General features: G+C 43.0%; 1 protein-coding gene across 1 annotated transcript; it reads left to right on the top strand.

Moving 5' to 3' along the window:
* Nucleotides 1-11,607: 11,607 nt before the first annotated feature.
* LOC147132611 (uncharacterized) lies at nucleotides 11,608-16,352 on the top strand. The gene is made up of 10 exons (XM_086015189.1): nucleotides 11,608-11,793; nucleotides 12,022-12,063; nucleotides 12,298-12,387; nucleotides 12,630-12,689; nucleotides 12,952-13,023; nucleotides 13,908-13,979; nucleotides 14,190-14,264; nucleotides 15,143-15,222; nucleotides 15,294-15,344; nucleotides 15,953-16,352. The coding sequence occupies exons 1-10, from the start codon at nucleotides 11,608-11,610 to the stop codon at nucleotides 15,987-15,989; spliced, it is 765 nt and encodes a 254-aa protein (XP_085871315.1). The 3' UTR covers nucleotides 15,990-16,352.
* Nucleotides 16,353-19,983: the final 3,631 nt, after the last annotated feature.

Here is a 19,983-nt window from a genome sequence, read left to right as displayed (position 1 = left end):
CTCTAACTTTGGCTGCACAGTGAGCAGAGGTCAGCTGCTACAGGAAGTAAATAAAACTGAGTTAACTGAGTTAATTTTTCTTTTTCAAATTTAAATTAATATCCATAGTTAATGCTTTAACTTTGACAGCCCTAATATATATATATATATATATATATATATATATATATATATATATATATATATATATATATATATATATATATATATATATATATATGTATTATTTTACAATGCAAGATTCCAATATTGCAAGCTAGACAATATCATAACTAAATGAAAAAGTAAATCAAATGTAAGGTCATACAGTAAATATAAATCATGACGTTTCATAATGTCAGGACAGTTTGGCACTTGGATATTTATGGCATTCATACCTTCTTCTATTTAATCAACTCTACTGCGATCTAGTGGTACCAAATGGTACTACAAAACAATACTGCAGAAGCGGCTCCACGCAATACAGGGATATTCGAAGGACACCGTGGCCTCTAAGGGGCGCCACAAAATCAGAAAACAAAAATTTTATTAAAACCAGTTATTACTATTATCTCTTTAAATGACAACGAAAAACATATATTTAAATAAAATGTCAAGTTAATTTTACTATAAATGATGATACCAAACAATAACCAAAAAAAAAAAAAAAAAAAGGAATACAGTAATCAAATGAAGCATAATTTGCTGTGTGTCAGTCATTTTGCACAGTGTGCTGTTAAATTGACATTTTATGCTAATCAGTAAACTACTACGTTTTATACAGTGTTTCCATTGCTGGTTAGCATAGAGGGGTCTTAACAATTATGGTAGATGTTTAAAAAAAAAACTAAAATAAGGCACAGAGTGTCCAACAAGCCTTAATATGTATGTTTTTATCTGTCAGAAAAGAAAATCTCTCTCCTAACAAGACCAGAAGACCAGAACTGTGTCGACTGACAGATTTTGATAGCGGTTTTAACCATTCAATCAACCATGGCTGAAAATGTAGTGAAGAGAATGGCGTTGTTCGCCTTCTTGATCTAGAAGAGATCCTCAAAAAAATGTAATAAATGTAGTCTGTTTTAATGGAACGTCTTAAGCATTTTAATCTAGATGCCACTGTCTAAATTGTAACTACCGTAATTTTAAATCACTTTTTTTTTTCATTTAAAACGGAAACATTTTCAGAAAGAGGCAGCTAACAAAAGAGTGTGAGGAGGCACTCCATAGACCTATATACTGTCTTCAAGCAACTAAAAAGTCAGTTTTCCATAATATGTTTAAAGAGAAGTCAACCCAAACATCTTTTTTCAAGAATATGTTCTCTGCAAGCCCACTAGTTGAAACAAGGCATTCTGATGAATATTGTATTTGTGGAATAAGAGTTGATCCACCCGTTTTAGCCATCTCTGGGGGCGGCCATTTTGTCACTTCTGTCGACTGGAAATGACATCACAACTGCTCAGGGCTCAGATAACAACCAATCACGACTCAGCTTCAGAAAACAGGTGAGCTGTGATTGGTCGTTACCTTAGCCCTGAGCAGTTGTGATGTCATATTCAGTCGACAGAAGTGACAAAATGGCCGCCCCCTGAGATGGCTAAAAACGGGTGGATTTTGTTGCTTAACTCATATTCCACAAACACAATGTTAATCAGAATGCCGTGTTTCAACTAGTGGGCCTGCGGGGAACATATTCTTGAAAAAAATAGGTTTGGGTTGATTTCCACTTTAAAGAATCACGCTGCACTATATTTCATTGTAATAACTGAAGCACCAAATGATGATGAACATCTGTTAAATCGGCTGCTCTCACATTTGAGTTTTTTCTATTTCAACCAAAGGGGGTCACTGAATAGGAGTCCGTAAACCTCTGCTGTCACACTGCAAACAATTACTCTCAAAAAGCCGTGTGATTATATTATTTTACACCCAACCAGAGTTGAACAAACACCTACTGTATAAATGTGACTTTCAATTATCCTGTCACTGTGAATGTATATCTGTTCAGTTTCTTTCTATTTCCACACAAAAAAAACATTCTGAGTTTGTAATGGCATTGAAAGCGAAAGGGCCTGATGAAAGTTTAACAGAGTGGACAGCGTGAAAACAGAATGTTCTTGTAATTAAAACAAGGTACAAGTCTGATAAATAGTGTTGTTGTCATCCGTGCTCTCAACAGCCCCATTTGTGAGCTTACTTCTCACTTCTGGCTCGAGGAGTGTTGAGAGAAGAAGAATGTAATAGAAAAAGCATGAACCCTATGTTATTTACAGTAAGCCGACCATGCCCGGACGGACTGGGAAGATTTAGTGGCTCGGGAGTCATTGACAGACCAGCCCACTTCATGCACGCAAGTGTGTATAGGTGTGTGTGTTATTATTATTTGAAGCAATGGCAAAACAATTATTGTTTGAAAAATACCTAGCTGACGTAAGTCATACACGATGAACCTGTAATTTGTGTGTAATGCTAGTCTCCCACCAAAAGTCGTTCTAAAATTGTGTACGAAAACAAGACATCTGTCGAGTACATGCTAAAAGATGTATCGAGCTAAGTAAAAAAAGTTACAAACATCGACAGAAAAATCGTTCTTTCTTTCACGATGAGCAAATGCCTCCTTTTGTCTCCCGTAACGGTGTGTTCAAATTCCACGAGGGTCGGAATTTAGAGCTCACTACACTGTAACGCTAAGTGACGTGCTCCCGACGCTTCCAAGCTTTACAACAAAACATGTAACTACAATGTTTGTGAGTAGCAGATGGCATGATTTCTACTGTATATCGGGTTTAAGATTTGTCTGCCCTGTTGAGTAGGAGGACTTCAGGAAGAGGGGTGATTAAACTTCGGTCTCAGTTGTACAAATTCCAACCTTCTTTTGTACCTAACGCATCAGTAGTTGTACCCTCAATTTCCTCTGTTTTACCGGAGATGTTTGTCGTTTTGTGATGTCTTACTCCGATTCCGAGTGGCCAATGAAGCTGTTGTCCATAGCCAGCGCTACACTTTTTTCCTCATAACTGCTTCTTTTTTGGTCTTGTGGTAGTTGTGGTCTCACCAGAGACCACAATCACCACGAGACATCGGACCGGCTGCGGCCCACCGAGGAAATACCCGGCTTCCCCATAGGCCAGCCCAGCACTGAAGTCGACTCATTCAAATTCTAACTAGATTCCAGCTTCATCAGTCAATTGCGATCACAATAGAAAGTCTTTTATTAGTTTTACTACCATGATCAGTAGTTGTCTTGTTTTTACACAGCAATACGGTTCGTACTGTGACGTCACGTGTTTAAGTGTTGGGACTAATCTTAACATTTCTATGACATATGAGATTTGTGTTTTGGAAAGGCGTTATGACGGCAACAGTGTGACCTTTGAAACGATTATTTACATGGAAGAAATGTCACAAGAAAAGGTGGTTCGAATATAGCCAGCTCTACTACCTTCTCAAAGTCTCACCCATACAGTTCCTTTAATTTGAAAGTAAAAGAAAAAAAAAAAGTAAAAAACAAGGAAATTAAAATTTTAAAAACAAGACACTGAAAAAAAGCACTGGAACTGACCTCGCAGGGCAGTCTGAATCCTCACATTTAAAAACACCCCAAAAATATATTGTGGTTTTATTTGTGTTTTCAGTGGAATATTTTTCAGTGCCAAAAGTTGTTTTGTAATTTCATTGCAAAATGAAGTGAATAAAAAGTTGACCAGCACCCACCAAAGAGCTTCTCACTGTACTCATGTGTGCCATGTCAGACTCAATAGTGCACTTAATCGTGCTGATTCTTCAGTCATGCTAACCATTTGAATAAACATTAAGCGGGTCTAGACACTTTGCAGATGGTCATTATTTTGACAGATGACCAGCCTAAGGAATGTCCCAAAGTGTTGGTAAATGCTGTGAGGAATCCAACCAAGGCAAATCCATGCTCAGTATTTTTTTCAAACACAGATTCCCAAATGTTTTTCTTTTCCGCAGTCGCGAGGTTGAATTTCCTCGCAACCCTGCAACTTGTACTTTTCAGACTATGAGTTGAATGCTACCTCATTGTACATCACCAATCAGCACCAGCGCGCAATTGTAAATCATTTCCAATGATTTAGTTAGGAAAGCAAAACAAGCCCTGCAGGCAAACGTGGAAAAGTCTTGAGCTGGCTGAGTTGATCTTGGCATCGTGTGCTGCAATGACAGCATGCCCCTTCCTGCTCAAGAGAAATTGCTCCAATTTGGGTCAAAGTAAAAAGTTCATCCAAGATCAGAAGAGGCTGTGACGAGACACATTCCAAAACCCCAGCTTCTTATTTTCACCCCAACACAAACCTGGATTCAAGTCTGACCTTTTCTCTGCAGCTAGTCCATGGACATTTTTTTACTTCCAAGTGCTGAGGACAGATGAAATCTATTTTGCTTTTGTTTTTTTGTTTTTTTACCATGTGGTGGACCTGCTCTATTTCTGTTACTATTCCATCGTGTCAGTACAGCAACTTCCTTTCAATTGCCACTATGAGGCCAACAGTTGATATTTGTTTTTATTTATTGTTTTCTAATGCTGTTATTCTTATTTTATCTTCTTACCATTATTTATTTTCTTGTCCTTTCAAGTTCAATTTAAAGTTGAGTTTTCAATCTTTCCTCAAAATTCAATGATAAAATGATCCAAGGACTTTTTTTTTGTAATACCAACACAAATTTCCACGATATGGCACGAAGTACAATACCACAGGTCCCAGGTTAACCCATTGAGTCCCAGTACTAGTGAAAATAAAGATAGAACAAGAAAGAGATAAGGGAGATCCTTATTCAAGGTTTGAATTTGTGCAAAGATGCAAGGCAACAAAAGTGTGGATGTAGGAGAATGAAAATGCATGTATTGAATTACACATATTTACAAGACATTTTGTACTTGTACAAAAGGAATAGAAAGCTCAAGAATAAAGTGTTAAATGTACAGGGATTAATGGGCATGAGGCTATGATGATAGTTTGGAGCAGGGGCGGAGCCAGAACATGGCTAATGGGTAGGCCTGGAAATATCAGGGTGGCCCTGAATATCTCTCTCACTTCACACAATTCTCCTGTCCCGACACATCGTATATTCAAATAAAATGACAAACCGAATAATATGAAGTTCAGATCTTCCTTAGACAACCACAATTATGCCATTCTTAATATTCAATAAAATAAAAAACACAAATAATTTCATAATTCACAAAAATGTAAAAGTACATCTTTTTTCATTAATCTCATTGGGTGGGCTGTCTGTCAAGCCCCGCCCCTGGTTTGGACTAGTTGAGTTTTTAGTAGTTGAATAAATACTAAAGTTTTGAAGTCAGTGAATATTTCCAATGATCAAATAATTCTGAGGTGGAAAGTTCTGCTTGGCGATGACAGCCAATGGGAGAAATACCTGGCGAAGGCGACGTCATAATAGCGCAGAAGAAAAAAGTCAAAATGTGCTCTTTGCTTCCCTGCTTGATGTTTGCTGTATGTGACGCGCTTCACGCGTGGGCTTGTCCTAGTGAAAGTTCTCAACTTCACCAGTGCGGCGTTAACCGTACGATCTTGTCTTCAGTTTTCGGAGCTGAAGATGAAGACGTTTGCGCTTGTCGCGGCCATGCTCGTGCTATCGTTTAGCGCCTGGGTGTGTTTAGGTGAGCAATTGAGAAAATGTATGAAATATTATTCGTATTTATTATTATAATCTATTCACTTGAAAAGTTTGGATAAAAGTGGCTTTTGACCTAAGTTTGTCAAATTCGTCAAAGCACTTGTGTTGAAATAGGTCATCAAAGTTTCTTTTAAGAATCTAATTTTGGGAATCATTTGGAGGTTGTTGAATTGGTTTTGATATTACTATTACCTTTTTCCACTTTTAACCTTTTTTAAACCTCATGAGTCATGTGAGTAACGATAGATACGATTTTTTTGATACATGGTATCATGCTAACATTCGAATAGAGAATCTTCATTTTCAATACAATGTATAACGCGCTATGGCGTTCCATTAATGGAAAAAGCAATTGCCTTTACCTTTGCATTAACTTGTATTTGAATACATTTATAAATTATAATTGAGTTATATGGCGGCACGGTGTTCGACTGGTTAGCACGTCCGCCTCACAGTTCAGAGGTCGTGGGTTCGATCCCGGCCCCGGCCTCCCTGTGTGGAGTTTGCATGTTCTCCCCGTGCCTGCGTGGGTTTTCTGTGGGTACTCCGGTTTCCTCCCACATTCCAAAAAACATGCTTGGTAGGTTAATTGGACACTCTAAATTGCCCCTAGGTGTAATTGTGAGTGTGGATGTTTGTTTGTCTCTGTGTGCCCTGCGATTGGCTGTCCCCCGCCTACTGTCCCCCGCCTACTGCTGGGATAGGCTCCAGCACTCCCCGCGACCCTTGTGAGGATAAGCGGTATAGATAATGGATGGATGGATGGAATTGAGTTATATGTTTTATGATTACAATTTCCTGCTTTTGATGTGGAATTTGTTGTACAGAATCGCCGTCTGAGGGCAACGGTTGAAATAAGTCGCTTCTCAAATTTCGTGCCTTAAAACAAAGTGCCTTTAAAAAAAAAAAAAAAACTACGATCACCAAGATGACCAACATTAAAATACACACACTCTTTTTTCTTTAATCCGAGAGCCCTGGGTTTTTTTTGTTGAATGGGAAACCAACCCAAAGTAGTGTAGTTCAGGTGTTTCATAGGTACATGTGTAGATGACATGGTATTTTGCACTCAGACTTTTCACAATTATTTTGTCTTAATTGTATGGAATATGCCCTAACAAGCTGTATTAGAACAATAATCGTTGCTATTCTCAATCATTAAAAAACAAAAAACAAAGAATCATTCATGATACTTCCGGCGCCGCGCGAGTGGCAGCCCGCTACAGTAGCTCCGGCTCATCGGTGAGCCTTTTCGTGTGTTTTTGTTCTTTAATATTACTCTACCTCATACCTTTTTCGTATAATTGATAGTCGTAACTTGCGTAGCAATGGACACCCAAACTGCGGTATTCTTGCTGCTGCTGATTGCTATTTTTTGCGCGATCGTGTCCGGCGACTTGGCTCGGAGCCGAGCCCCCATTGTTTACAGCCGGAATCAGCTGTTAGCACTCCGTGCTAACCATGCGCCGGCTCCCGGGGCGAGACCCGATATCCCCCGTGAGCTGAGGAGGAAGAGACGGGGATCTCGTGCGGGGGTTAAACGCCGGGAAAGGAGGAGACGATACCATCCCGTCCTCCCGTCTGTTATCATGGGGAATGTTAGATCGCTCCCCAACAAGATGGACGAGCTAGCGGCGCTTACCCGGCACGAGAGGGACTTCCGGGAGGCTAGCCTGATGCTATTCACGGAGTCGTGGCTAACAACGCTAACGCCGAACGCGGTCGTAGAATTGGACGGCTTCCAAATCATACGCGCGGACAGGACGCTGGAGAGTGGAAAGAGGAAAGGAGGAGGGCTGGCTGTGTTTGTGAACGATAGATGGTGTAATCCTGGGCACATCACGATTAAGGAGCAGCTTTGCAGCAGGGATATTGAGCTGCTAGCTGTTGGCATGAGGCCATTCTACATCCCGCGAGAGTTTAGTCACGTGATCGCGGTGACCGTCTACGTCCCACCAGCTGCCAGCTGCGACACAGCCTGTGATGTCTTGACTGCAGCAGTGAGCAGGCTACAAACACAGCACCCAAATGCCCTGGTACTCATCTCTGGTGACTTCAATCATGCCTCCCCTTCCTCCTCTCTGCCTTCATTCACACAGTATGTCACCTGCCACACCAGAGACAATAAAACACTGGACCTTTTCTATGCCAACACCAAGGAGGCATACACATCACTGCCCCTCCCCCCGCTGGGCAAAGCTGATCACAACCTGGTGGCTCTCCAGTCTGTGTACAAACCTCTGGTCCGCAGGCAGCCAGCTGTGACCCGCACGGTTCAGAGATGGTCTGGAGAGGCCGAGGAGGCCTTAAAGGACTGCTTCAGCACAACTGTGTGGGAAGTATTCAGCGATGCTCATGGGGAAGACATTAGTAGTCTAACGGACACTGTTACAGACTATATAAATTTCTGCATGGAGAACACCATACCCACCAGGACAGTAAGGTGTTTCTCCAACAACAAACCCTGGATCACACCAGACATAAAAGCTCTCCTGAAGGAGAAGAGGAGGGCTTTTGCGTCAGGCAACATAGAGGAGCGGAGGACTGTGCAGCGCCAGCTGAGGAGGAGGATCAGAGAGGGGAAAAGGTCCTACAGGAAGAGGATGGAGGAGCAGCTGCTGCAGAATAACGCCAGGGGAGTCTGGAGGGGCCTGAAGACCATCTCAGGCCACGGACAACCCAAGACCCGGACTGAGGGGGACCTGCAGTGGGCAAATGAGCTGAATCTCTTTTTCAATAGGTTCGATCAGATGCCTGCCTCCACTCAGTCTCTCCTGCTGCAGTCTCCACCTACTCCTCCTGCTGGGCGTGTCACCCCCTCCCCTCTTTTCTCCACAGACTCCAGCTCCCAGCTACACCAGATAGCCACCACTCCTTCCTGTCCAGCCTTGGCCTTCACAACATCTCAGGTGAGGAACCAGCTGAAGAAGATGAAGGCGAGGAAGGCAGCGGGTCCAGATGGCATCAGCCCCCAGCTCCTCAAATCCTGCGCAGACCAGCTGTGTGGAATTGTCCAGCACATGTTCAACCTGAGCCTGAAGCTGGGCAGGGTCCCCCAGCTATGGAAAACATCCTGCCTGGTCCCGGTGCCAAAGACCCCCCACCCGAAGGAGCTCAACAGCTTCAGACCGGTGGCGCTGACGTCTCACCTGATGAAGACCCTGGAGAGACTGGTCCTTGTCCACCTGCGCCCCCTGGTGAGCTCCTCAATGGACCCACTCCAGTTCGCATACCAGCCTGGCATCAGTGTGGATGATGCCATCATCTACCTCCTCCACACTTCACTCTCCCACCTGGAGAAGGCGGGGAGCACTGTGAGGATCATGTTCTTTGATTTCTCCAGTGCTTTCAACACCATCCAGCCCACCCTACTGGGAGACAAGCTGGAGCGGGCGGGGGTGGCGCACCACCTCACCACATGGATCCAGGACTACCTCACAAACCGGCCACAGTATGTGAGAACACAGGACTGTGTGTCTGACGTGCTCCTCTGCAGCACGGGGGCCCCACAGGGAACTGTCTTGGCTCCCTTCCTGTTCACCCTCTACACCTCGGACTTCAACTACAACACCCCTACCTGTCACCTGCAGAAGTTCTCTGACGACTCTGCGATTGTCGGCCTCATCACAGGCGGAGATGATCGGGAGTACAGAGAACTTACTCAGGGTTTTGTGGATTGGTGCCAGCAGAACCGCCTCCTGATCAATGCGGGGAAATCCAAAGAAATGGTGGTGGATTTCGGTAGGCGCCAGCACTCTTCACCTGCACCAGTGAATATCCGGGGAACAGATGTTGAGAGAGTCTCAACTTACAAGTACCTGGGTGTTCATCTGAACAATAAACTGGACTGGTGCGACAACACAGACGCCCTCTATAGGAAGAGTCAGAGCAGACTCTTCCTACTCAGGAGACTGAGGTCTTTTGGGGTTCAGGGGACACTCCTCAGGAACTTTTATGACTCGGTGGTTGCATCGGTCATCTTCCAGGGAGTGGTCACCTGGGCAGGCGGCGTCTCGGCCCGGGACAAGAAGCGGCTGGACAAACTGGTCAAGAGGGCCGGCTCTGTCCTGGGCTGCTCCCTGGACTCTGTGGACTCGGTGGGGGACAGGAGGATGTTGGCCAAGCTGTCATCAATGCTGGGCAACCCGGACCACCCCCTCCAGGGCACCCTAACAGCACTCCACAGCACCTTCAGTGACAGACTGTTACACCCTCGCTGTGCAAAGGAGAGATTCCGCCGTTCCTTCTTGCCTGCTGCTGTCAGACTCTTTAACAAGAACATTGTGTAGTCTCTACAAACTGGCGGTCATTAGTGCAATTGTGCAGTCCTGCACCTGAGCTCGTATCGTGCAATACCCAATATTCCCCACTACTGTAATACCGTGCAATACTCAACATTCCCCACTACTGTTAGTCTAGTTTTATTTTTATCCAATGCTGTTCCTTACATTTCACTACAGCACTGCAGCACTGTCACTTAGAGTATTTTTTCCTCTGTACTATGTACAGGCCGAAATGAGTGTTCCTCATATTTTTTATGTAGATGTAGGTTGGTGTGTATACACATGTGTATATACACATGTTACTGCGTATATCTACATAGGTTTGATTCTAAATGTTTGCCGTCAATGTTATACATTAATGGCCACATTATGCCGCCGCCCCTGTGTGACCTATATCTTTGCTACTGTAACAACGAAAATTTCCCCACTGTGGGATCAATAAAGGCATTCTTATCTTACAATGTTGTACAGGTGTAGTTCAGGTGTTTTATAGTCAAATGACGTGGTATTACTCCAATGATTCAGTGGGCGGGTGTTGTCTTCTTTCCAAATAAATCCTTGATTTTTGATGAGCGTTTGATCCTTAGCCTTTATGAATAGAAATACATGTTCCCTCAATCATGATGCAAGAAGATTGCTTTTACTTTCTGTTTTAGCGTGTGGTAGTGCGCTGCATATGAGGGGAGGGTCTAAAAACATGTCTGAACAATCCTGGACATCAACCCCAGGCTATACATGAGTTTCATGTTACAGGCGTAAGCGTGTATGTAATCCATACCTATATTTTGGCATGCCGGAAAAGATGGCGGCAGCCTAAAAACATGTCTGTACATGTCTTGAACGAGGCGGAAGTATGATCTCATCCCTGCCCATATTTGGGCATGCCGGAAAAGATGGCGGCAGCCTAAAAACATGTCTGGACATGCCTGGGGTGACATCACTGTTCAAAACATGTCTGTACATGTCTTGAATAAGGCGGAAGCATAATGCCCATATTTGGTCATGCCGGAAAAGATGGCGGCAGCCTAAAAACGTAAAATGGCTGACCGGATGTGAAGTATCGGGGCGGGGTTAGGGGTAAAATTGCGTTTCCGGACTACAAAGGGGTGTGGTTAGATGAGGTATTGGGCGTGTTTAGGGGTGGGGATGGGGCTTATGGACTACAACATGACGTCATCAAAGCATGCGCTTAGGGGTGTGGCTTATGGACTACAGAATGATGTCATCAAAGGGGTGCGGCTAGGGGAGGCGCTCTTCTTCCAGACTACAAAATGATGTCACCAACGGTGCGGGTTTTAAACCGGATATGACGTCATAAAGGGGCGTGGTTACGCCGGGACTTCCAGTGTGACGTCACACCCGTCGAAAGTTTGACGAAAGGGGAATTGTATACTTTTTAACCGCATTTTGTCATTTCTGTTGACTGAAAATAAAACAACTGCTCAGGGCTTAGGAAACGACCAATCACGGCTCAGCTTCAGAAAACAGCCGTCATTGGTCATTACCTAAGCCCCATAGTAGTTATGATGTCATTTTCAGTCGACAGAAGTGACAAAATGGCCGCCCCCCGAGATGGCTAAAAACTAGTGGATTAACTCTTACTCCACAAACGCAATATTTATCAGAATTCCTTGTTTCAACTGCAAGTGGGCTTGCACAGAACATATTCTTGAAAAAAATGTTTGGGTTGAAAGTCAATTTTTTCCTTTACTTGCTTCCTTCCTTCCCCCCTCCCTTACTTCCTTCCTCCATTTGTCCCTCCCTCCCTAATTTCCTCGGGACCAATCCGGAACCAGAGTTCAACGTGTTCACAGTCAGGGTGAAGCCCAACATCGTGCACGGAAGTCAGCACGGAGGTCAGAAGGTGCGTATTCCCTGGGGATTTTTGATTAGTCAGTTGGTTGGTGATTTAGTCAAAGTATAAGTAATGCTATTTAATACATAAATTGATGGATTGATTGATTGATTGGCTGGTTATTTCAGCAATCGATATCCATTCGTTGGTTGGTTTGGTTAGGTTGGGCAACTGGGTGGTTGTTATGAGTTATAAGATGTATGCTGAGGGTTAGGTTAAATGTGTTTTGTTTTGCAGAAATTTCCCACTTTCCGGCCGACCAGGAAGAAACCAAAGCAGGTGTGAAAGACCAAACCTTTTGTCTGATTTCAAGATGTACTCAGAGGAAGTGTGTGTTCGCTGGGTATGGTTGAGTAGTCAATTGGTTAGTTGTTTAGGCAATATTAGTTGTTCAGTCAGTATAAGTAATCATATTTAAAAAGTGAAATGATTGTAGGTTGGTCAATATAGGTTGGTTGATAGAGTTCCAACATTTATAACGAGAACACACGCTAAATAAGTTTTGTTTTGCAGGAATTGCTGTTCACTCCACTGAACACTACGGATCCAGAGATCAACGTGAGCTCAGCCTCGGTGAAGCCCATCAAGCAAGGACATCAGCAGGTACAATAGGCAATCCTCTTTCCTTTTCTGATTTCAAGATACACCCAGAAGTGTGCATTTCCTATGTGTACTTGATTAGCCAATTGGTTATTATGTCCATGTGAAAATACTTGTATTTAAAACACGAGTTCAATGATTGATTTGCTGGTTGGTGTTTGATACAATTGGGCAGTTGATAGTTTCAACATTTAGGACAAAGAGATGAATGTGTTTTTGTTTAACAGAATCTTCTCACCAATCAGGAACCAGAGATCAATGTGAGCTCAGCCTCGTCAAAGCCCGCAGTGCACGGAGCTCAACAGGTGAGAAGGGCCAATCCTCTTGTCTGATTTCGAGATCTACTCAAACGTTTGTGTTCCCTGGGAGTGGTTGATTAGTCAATTAGTTGGTTATGTAGTCAGAGTAAAAGTAAGCATATGAGTTGGTTGAGCAATGGATTTGTTGATTGGCTGGATATTCTGTCAGTCCATTGAATGTTTGGTTTTGATCGGTTGGTCGGATGCGCGGTTGATAAGGGTTACAACGTGTGCCAAGAACAGACACTAAAAGTGTTTTGTTTTGCAGAAGTTGCCCACTGTTCTGCCGATCCAGCAGAAACCAGCGATCAACGCGAGCTCAGCCTCGGTGAAGCTCAAGGTGCGTGGACAACAGCAGGTGTGAAAGGCCAATCCTTATCATCTGATTTCAAGATGTACGCAGATGCGTGTGTTCCATGGGGGTGTTGATTAGTCAATTGGTTGGTTATTTCGGCAATAGATCAGTCCATTGATGATTGGTTGGTTGATTAATTGGGCGGTTGCCTATTGTGCGTAAACCTCAGCAGGTGCAAAAGGCCAATCCTTTTTGATTGAAGTGGGAGGTTGATTAGGCAATTGGTTGACTGGTTTTTAGTAGGTTGGTCAAATGAGCAGTCGATAGTACCAACATTTATGCCAAAAAGAGAAGCACAATTTTTTTTTTCCAGAAACAGCTCACCACTCCAGCGACCAATCAGGAACTTGAGAGCAATCCGAGCTCAGCATCGGTGCAGCACACACTGAATGGACAGCAGGTGGGAAAGGCCATCATGTTGTCTGATTTCGAGATCTGATTGAGTGATTGAGTGATTGCTTGATGATTTCAGCAATCAATGTCCATTAATTGGTTGGTTGGTTTTGGTAGGTTGGTCAATAGGGCGGTTGATACAGTTCCAAAATTTATGGAGTGCTCACCACTCCACCGATCAAACAGGAACCAGAGGTCAATGTGAGCTCAGCCACGGTGAAGCCCATCAAGTGAGGACATCAGCAGGTGCAAAAGGCAATCCTCTTTCCTTTTCTGATTTCCAGCAGATGCAAAAGGCAATCCTCTTTCCTTTTCTGATTTCAAGATGGACCCAGAAGTGTGCATTCCCTGTGTGTGGTTGATTCGGCAATTGGTTATTCCGTCAAAGTGAAAGTAATTGTACTTAAAACACAAGTTGAATGATTGTCTGGTTGGATTTTGATACAATTGGGCAGTTGTTTTTTTTTGTTTTGCAGAACCTGCTCACCACTCCACCGACCAATCAGGAACCAGATATCAATGCAAGCTCAGCCTCAGTGAAGCTCAAGGTGCGCGGACAACATTAGGTGTGAAAGGCCAATCCTCATGTCCGACTTGAACATGTACCAAGAAATGTGTGGGTGGTTGATTAGTCAACTGGTTGGTTATTTCGGCAATTGATCAGTCCATTGATTGATTGGTTGGCTGGTTAATTGGGCGGTTGATAGAGTTCCAACATTTATTCCGAAAAGAGACGCTGAATGTGTTTTGGTTTGCAGAAAGTACTGACCAATCAAGAACCAGGGAATGCGAGATCTGCCTCTGTGAAGCCCAGAGTGCACAGAGCTCAACGGGTGAGAAGGGACGATCCTCTTGTCTGATTTCAAGATCTACCCAAATGTGTATTATCTCTGGGGGTGGTTGATTAGTCAATCGGTTGGTTATTTAGTCAGAGTAAAAGTGATCATAGTTGAAATGTGAGTTGGTTGATGGCTCAATAGATTTATTGATTGGCTGGGTAATTTGTAAGAATATTGATTGGTTGGGTGATTGGTTTTCGTAGGTTGGTCATTTGGGCGGTTGCTAAGTGTTACTGATTTCAAGACGGACCCAGAAGTGTCTTCCCTGGGGGTGGTTGATTAGTCCTTTGGTTTGTTATTTAGTCAAAGTATAATCAGATTATTTGGTCGGTTATTTCGTAAAAGAATACTTGTGAGTTGAATGATTGGCTGGTTGTTTTTTGGTATGTCGGTTCAGAGTTCCAACATTAATGCCAAAAAGATCCTAAATGTGTTTTTGTGTTGCGGAAATTGCCCACAATTCCGCCTCTTTATTTTGTTGTCTGATTTCCAGATGTACCCACAAGTGTGATTTAACAGTGGGCGGTTGATTAGTTGGTTCGTTGCCAAGTCATCGTATTTAAAATGTATGTTGCTTGATTGGCTGCTTGGTTATTTAAGCAAATGATCAGTCCATTGATTGGTTTGTTGGTTGTTTTGACAATTGATCATTCCATTGATTTTATTGGTTGGGTGATTGGTCACTTGGGGAGGTTGATAGCATTCCAACATTTATGCCGATGGTCACTTGGGGAGGTTGATAGCATTCTAACATTTATGCCGAGCAACCCTCTTGTCTGATTTCAAGATATCCCCTGTGTGTGCGTGGACCTTAATGGGGAAAATTGACTGTTTTCTCTAGTTTTACTCTTTTTTTTATCAATTGTGTGCAGCATGGTGGGCTCATCGTTCATCTTGCCAACGGTCTCAGTGTGAACCGCAGCATCAGCATCGGAGCACGAGCCAATCAGAAGTACTAGGCCACCCCATAATGACGGCACCTTTTGTGCGTGTAACCATGACAACACGTCATGTATGTTCCAGGCTTATCGTCAACATGCTGTGCGATGACAACACGACCGTGCAGTACCTGAGGTTTGACTTTAAAAACACAACCGTCAAGCTTAACTCCAGACTGGCTGACTCGTGTGGGGCACTGGTGCAAAAGGTGTTTACTGAAGAAAGCTTCCCTTTCGGACTCGGACTCGACTTCAAGCTGACATGAATCACTACGTCATTGTACACGCGTCTGTTACAACAAAATGAATACCGTACAGAAATCAACATTCATCTCAGGTTCACAGTCCCGCGATAACAGATTTTTTGGTGCAGTTAATTTTATTTTGAGTGTAATTCCACCGTTGACCTCTAGCCTCTGGCCCAGTTTTTATTTTTAAATAAAAGGGACGTATTCCAGAACAGCCTCGTTTTTGCTGAAGATTTTGTGTCCTCTGAATCCTCTTCAGTCCTGCTTTTTACACCCAGAAAAAAACAGTAATGTTCATCTTTCTGTCACGGATGTCACTTATTGCAGGGGTGGTAACTCCTGCATTGGAGGGGTCATTACTGTATGTTAACTGGTGTGCAGTGGCCTCTTAGGTCGGAGTTTGATCTGGCCATTGTTTGTACGTAATGGGTGGATAGAAAACGTACGTTTACTGGTTGAAGAGCACTATTCACACTGATGCCTTGTTGTTTTTCAGATTGACATCCAGAGTGGCGTTGACGCCTTCCACGTGAACCTCAACAACACCAAGCACGTACATTACAGCTATGAAGCTCACGACCTGCAACGCATCAAGGCGCTCAAGTTGTGGGGCAATACGACTAGCATCAATCTGATACGACGTCATCGATGCCAAAATCAAACTGCCGCTTCCTGTCTGAACTTCAAGTACTGAACACTTACAAGTTATTTTCTAACATTATTATAACCAGTTCCTTTCTAACATTATTATTATTAAGTTAAATTTTCGCATGATTATTTTACTACCTTATGTTGTACACTGTTAAGATTTGTTTTAGATGTGTTACCTGTAAGTAATGAGAAATATGATAAAAATATCAGCTTGCATCCGGACAATTTATTGGTTTTGATGGCAACATGGCATGTTCATAAAAAATGTTTTCCGGAGTCTAATCAGTCTGCTTTTTGTCAATTAAGCTGCTTACAATAAGCGGAAGTTTGGCCAATATTGGATAACTGTTGAAACCCGTAATTTCTCGAATGTTCAAACTGTCACGCTAAGTCTGCTAACCTGTTTGGTCACGCAACCTTCAGGAGGGTAATGCTACTAGTTGACCAGGTGTCCGGCAATGTTTTTCCAATTCACGTGTTTTAAATACAATCATTGAATTAGAATAAGAATAAGGCTTTTAGGACTAGTGAAGTAAAAAGGTATTGAACTGGATAAGCAACTCTGGCGGATCCAGGGGGTGGCAACTCCCGCACCATTGGTTGTTTTTACTCACTACGGCACCCACAAATACAGTAATTTAATGATGTCCTAGGGTTTTTTTCATATTAAGACATTCGTGCACACAGAAAACTCCAAGCATGACTCACAACCGCAAGTCAACATCTAGAGAAATGGAAAGCCACAGAGCAGCTGTGATCCTGGAGGAAATCAAGGAAGTGAATCATGGGCTTCAGTTCCAGAGACTGAGACTTTCATGGCTCAGTACCAGAATGCACGCTCTTGCTCTTAAACCGAGCAAAAACACATTCAATGAAACTTGATGTCTTAAATGATGAAGCAAGTATGTGAAACTGGTTGGTTTCAATAAAATTATATGTAGGTGATCACAATATTAAGCTTCTACACTTTGGGCAAGGGTTTGACTTCTAGAAGAGTGCCTAGCTCCAAAAATTCAGTCTCATGACTTTCAAAAGATTTTCAGGATGTTACGCATCCTGCCAAAGTTGGAAGCATAGAATTGTCTGGTGAGAGTCAAATACCAAACCGCCCCAACTATTCCCTTTGTTTTCGTATCGTGAACTTGAGAGGCCATCTGGAGTAGCCAACAGTCCATATCCATGAATATTCTCATTTCTTCCCTCATTTAACTTCACCCAAACAGAAAAATGTATTGCATTTTTCTTTGCTCCAAATGTTCCACATGTTTTTTTCTTTACTATCAATAGAAATGCAAACTTTCATAGCTATTTGTCATCTGTCCGGTGTCAATTGTTTTATGACCTGGAAAAATACACCTAAAAGAGAGGACTTTATTGCACTATTATGTTATTTTACCAGCAAAAGAAATCCTTCCCGTTTCTAACATTTTGTCTTTCCAAATGACTTTCTGGGGGATGGGTTTGCCTTGCTGCTGTTCGTTCGGCTTCATATGGCAAGCAGCCACGCTGCAGCTGCACAAACCTCCCTTCGAAGTCATAATACACTATTTCTGTTTTTGCCTTCTTTTAGAAAGGCTGCCAGTAACACAACACCAGAGCTGGGCAATCCAGTCCGTACCTGGGCAGGACCAGTCGGACCCTCCGGCCCGGCCGGATGCCCACTTTTTGGGGCGGGGGATGGGGGTTGACAAATTGTAAAAAAGGGCTGGACTAAGCATGGCCGGAAGTGGATTTTAGTCCGGCCCACTACGGCACTCATGCGTGTGATGTGCTTGCGAGGCGGCCAAATTTCATCTCAGCCTACTCAGTGAAAGGCTTCTTTTTAGGCTTTTTTCTACTCCCGCGACGGCGTGAGTGACAACTGCCGCATTGATTCACGTGACCGACGCATTGTGCTGTTGGTGACAGGTCTGCAACACACGCCACGCACACAGCGTGCGAGGGCGACAGTGTTTCTGAATATGGCCGGGTCCCGGCTGGAAGGGTACCCAGGTCAAGGGTGGAGGGTCGCGGCCGGACCGGCAAAAAAGTGTCAAGTGCCCAGCTCTGCACAACACAATGACATCACAGGCTTAATTTTGTTTGAGTGTATTGGTGTTTCAGATCTTTGTGCACTGTAAATGTGCAGGCAGGGATGAGTGCAGCTTCCTTTCAGCTGGGTTATTTCGCATTCACTCTTGCTGTCAGGATGTACAGTAATTATTCCCACCTACGGACCTCTGTCAAACAGAAGTTCCCGCACCCGGACAAACAACGTATGCATTAAATTTTCTACTCTTACATTAAATTAACAATCAATTCCTGACAACGGAAGGAACTTCGGAACGGTATCCGGAACCCGGAACCAATAGTGAAGCCCGTAGTAGCGCAAACTCAAGCAGTCCCCGCTCTATACTACGGAAATGACCGCTCAGCCATCATCAGATCAAACGGAAATTCCCTCACTCGGAAAAAAAACGTATGCATTAAATTTTCTACTACTATATTACATTAACGATCGATTCCTTACTACAAAGTTCCGGTATTGTATCCAGAACCCGGAAGCCATAGCAAAGCCCACAGTAGCGCAAACTCAAGCAGTTCCCACTCAATACTATGAAAAAACTTTGACCGCTCCGCCATTATCGGATCCAAAACGGCAACATGTAAGTTACTTCTTTGGCATGCGTTTTGCTGAAATTGCAAAAGATTTCAAATGTATTCATTTAAATTTTTGTCTGTAGCTCATGGCGTCCAAACGAAGAAGAACGGTAATGGCCGTGGAAGAGAGAGTGAAATGCATCCGATTAAGAGAAGCTGGACACAAAGTAAAAAACATCCAGGAGACACTTGGAGTCGAAAAAACTCAAACCTACGAGACTTTGAAAAACAAGGAATCGATTCTGGCTCAGTACGATTCCAGCATTTTGCCTGCTCAAAGGAAATTGCTTGCGGCTCGACGAACAAAGTACAGTGGCGTAAATAAACGTGTCTTTTTGTATGCACAAGAATCACCAGACATCACTGATGATCAACGGGACAGTTGCAGTTAGCAACAAAACTGTATGATACGCAGACAAACATTTTCATTCAGCAAAGAATGAAGCCAACACAACAACTCAAAATAGACTAATTTTTTCCCAAGTCTGAGAAAAGTCAACATTAAAATACAGTACAGTTTACTCTAGTTAAGTACAGTACTGTACTGCATTGGTGTTACAGTATTTTTTTCAACAGGATCTGGACCATGTTTGTTATACTGTACTGTATTTTGTTCATATAGCTGTACTTTATAGTGCCGTTTTTGTTTAATAACGTTTGTATTATCATATTGCTTGTGTTAACTTGTTACACATGTCTTTTGTTAACATACTTGCACGTTTATACAGGACATGTACCGTAGTCGTTTCCCACAAAAGGAAATTCCGTTATAAAGAAAGATTGGACAATGCAAATATGATTCCTTACTAGAGAATACTTACTGTATTTGATTTTGCATTCTGTTTTGATTTGACTGTTCGTGCCTTCCCTGTTTTCACCTGGTCTCGCCAGCCCTGCTCCTCGTGCAAGCCAATCGGCTTCATCCATCCATTAGTCTGTGTATTTAGTTCCCCGTCCTTTTTGCATGCTTTCTCTGTTCCAGGGGCGGAGCCAGAACGTGGCCTGGAAAAATCAAGGTGGGCTTGAATATTTCTCTCACTGAGCACAATCCTCCTGTCCCGACACCGTATATTCAAATAAAATGACCAACTGAATAATATGAAGTTCAGATTTTCCTTAGACAGCCACAATTATGCCATTCTTAATTTTCAATAAAATAAAAAACACAACGAAACACAAATTAAAAAATGATTTCATAATTTACTAAAAATTTTAAAGTACATATTTTTTCATGAA

The sequence above is a fragment of the Filicampus tigris genome, chromosome 18 (genome assembly GCF_054856515.1).
Source record: "Filicampus tigris isolate MCC_2025a chromosome 18, RoL_Ftig_1.0, whole genome shotgun sequence".
NCBI classification, from domain to species: Eukaryota; Metazoa; Chordata; class Actinopteri; order Syngnathiformes; family Syngnathidae; genus Filicampus; species Filicampus tigris.
This window is presented reverse-complemented; position numbering and strand designations above follow the sequence as displayed.

Coding starts and splice junctions, on each gene's coding strand:
- LOC147132611 (XM_086015189.1), top strand. CDS start 11,608: ATGTTTGGGTTGAAAGTCAATTTTTTCCTTTACTTGCTTCCTTCCTTC. Junction 13,980..14,189: donor CAGCCTCAGTGAAGCTCAAG/GTGCGCGGACAA, acceptor TTTGGTTTGCAG/AAAGTACTGACCAATCAAGA. Junction 15,345..15,952: donor ACGACCGTGCAGTACCTGAG/GTTTGACTTTAA, acceptor GTTGTTTTTCAG/ATTGACATCCAGAGTGGCGT.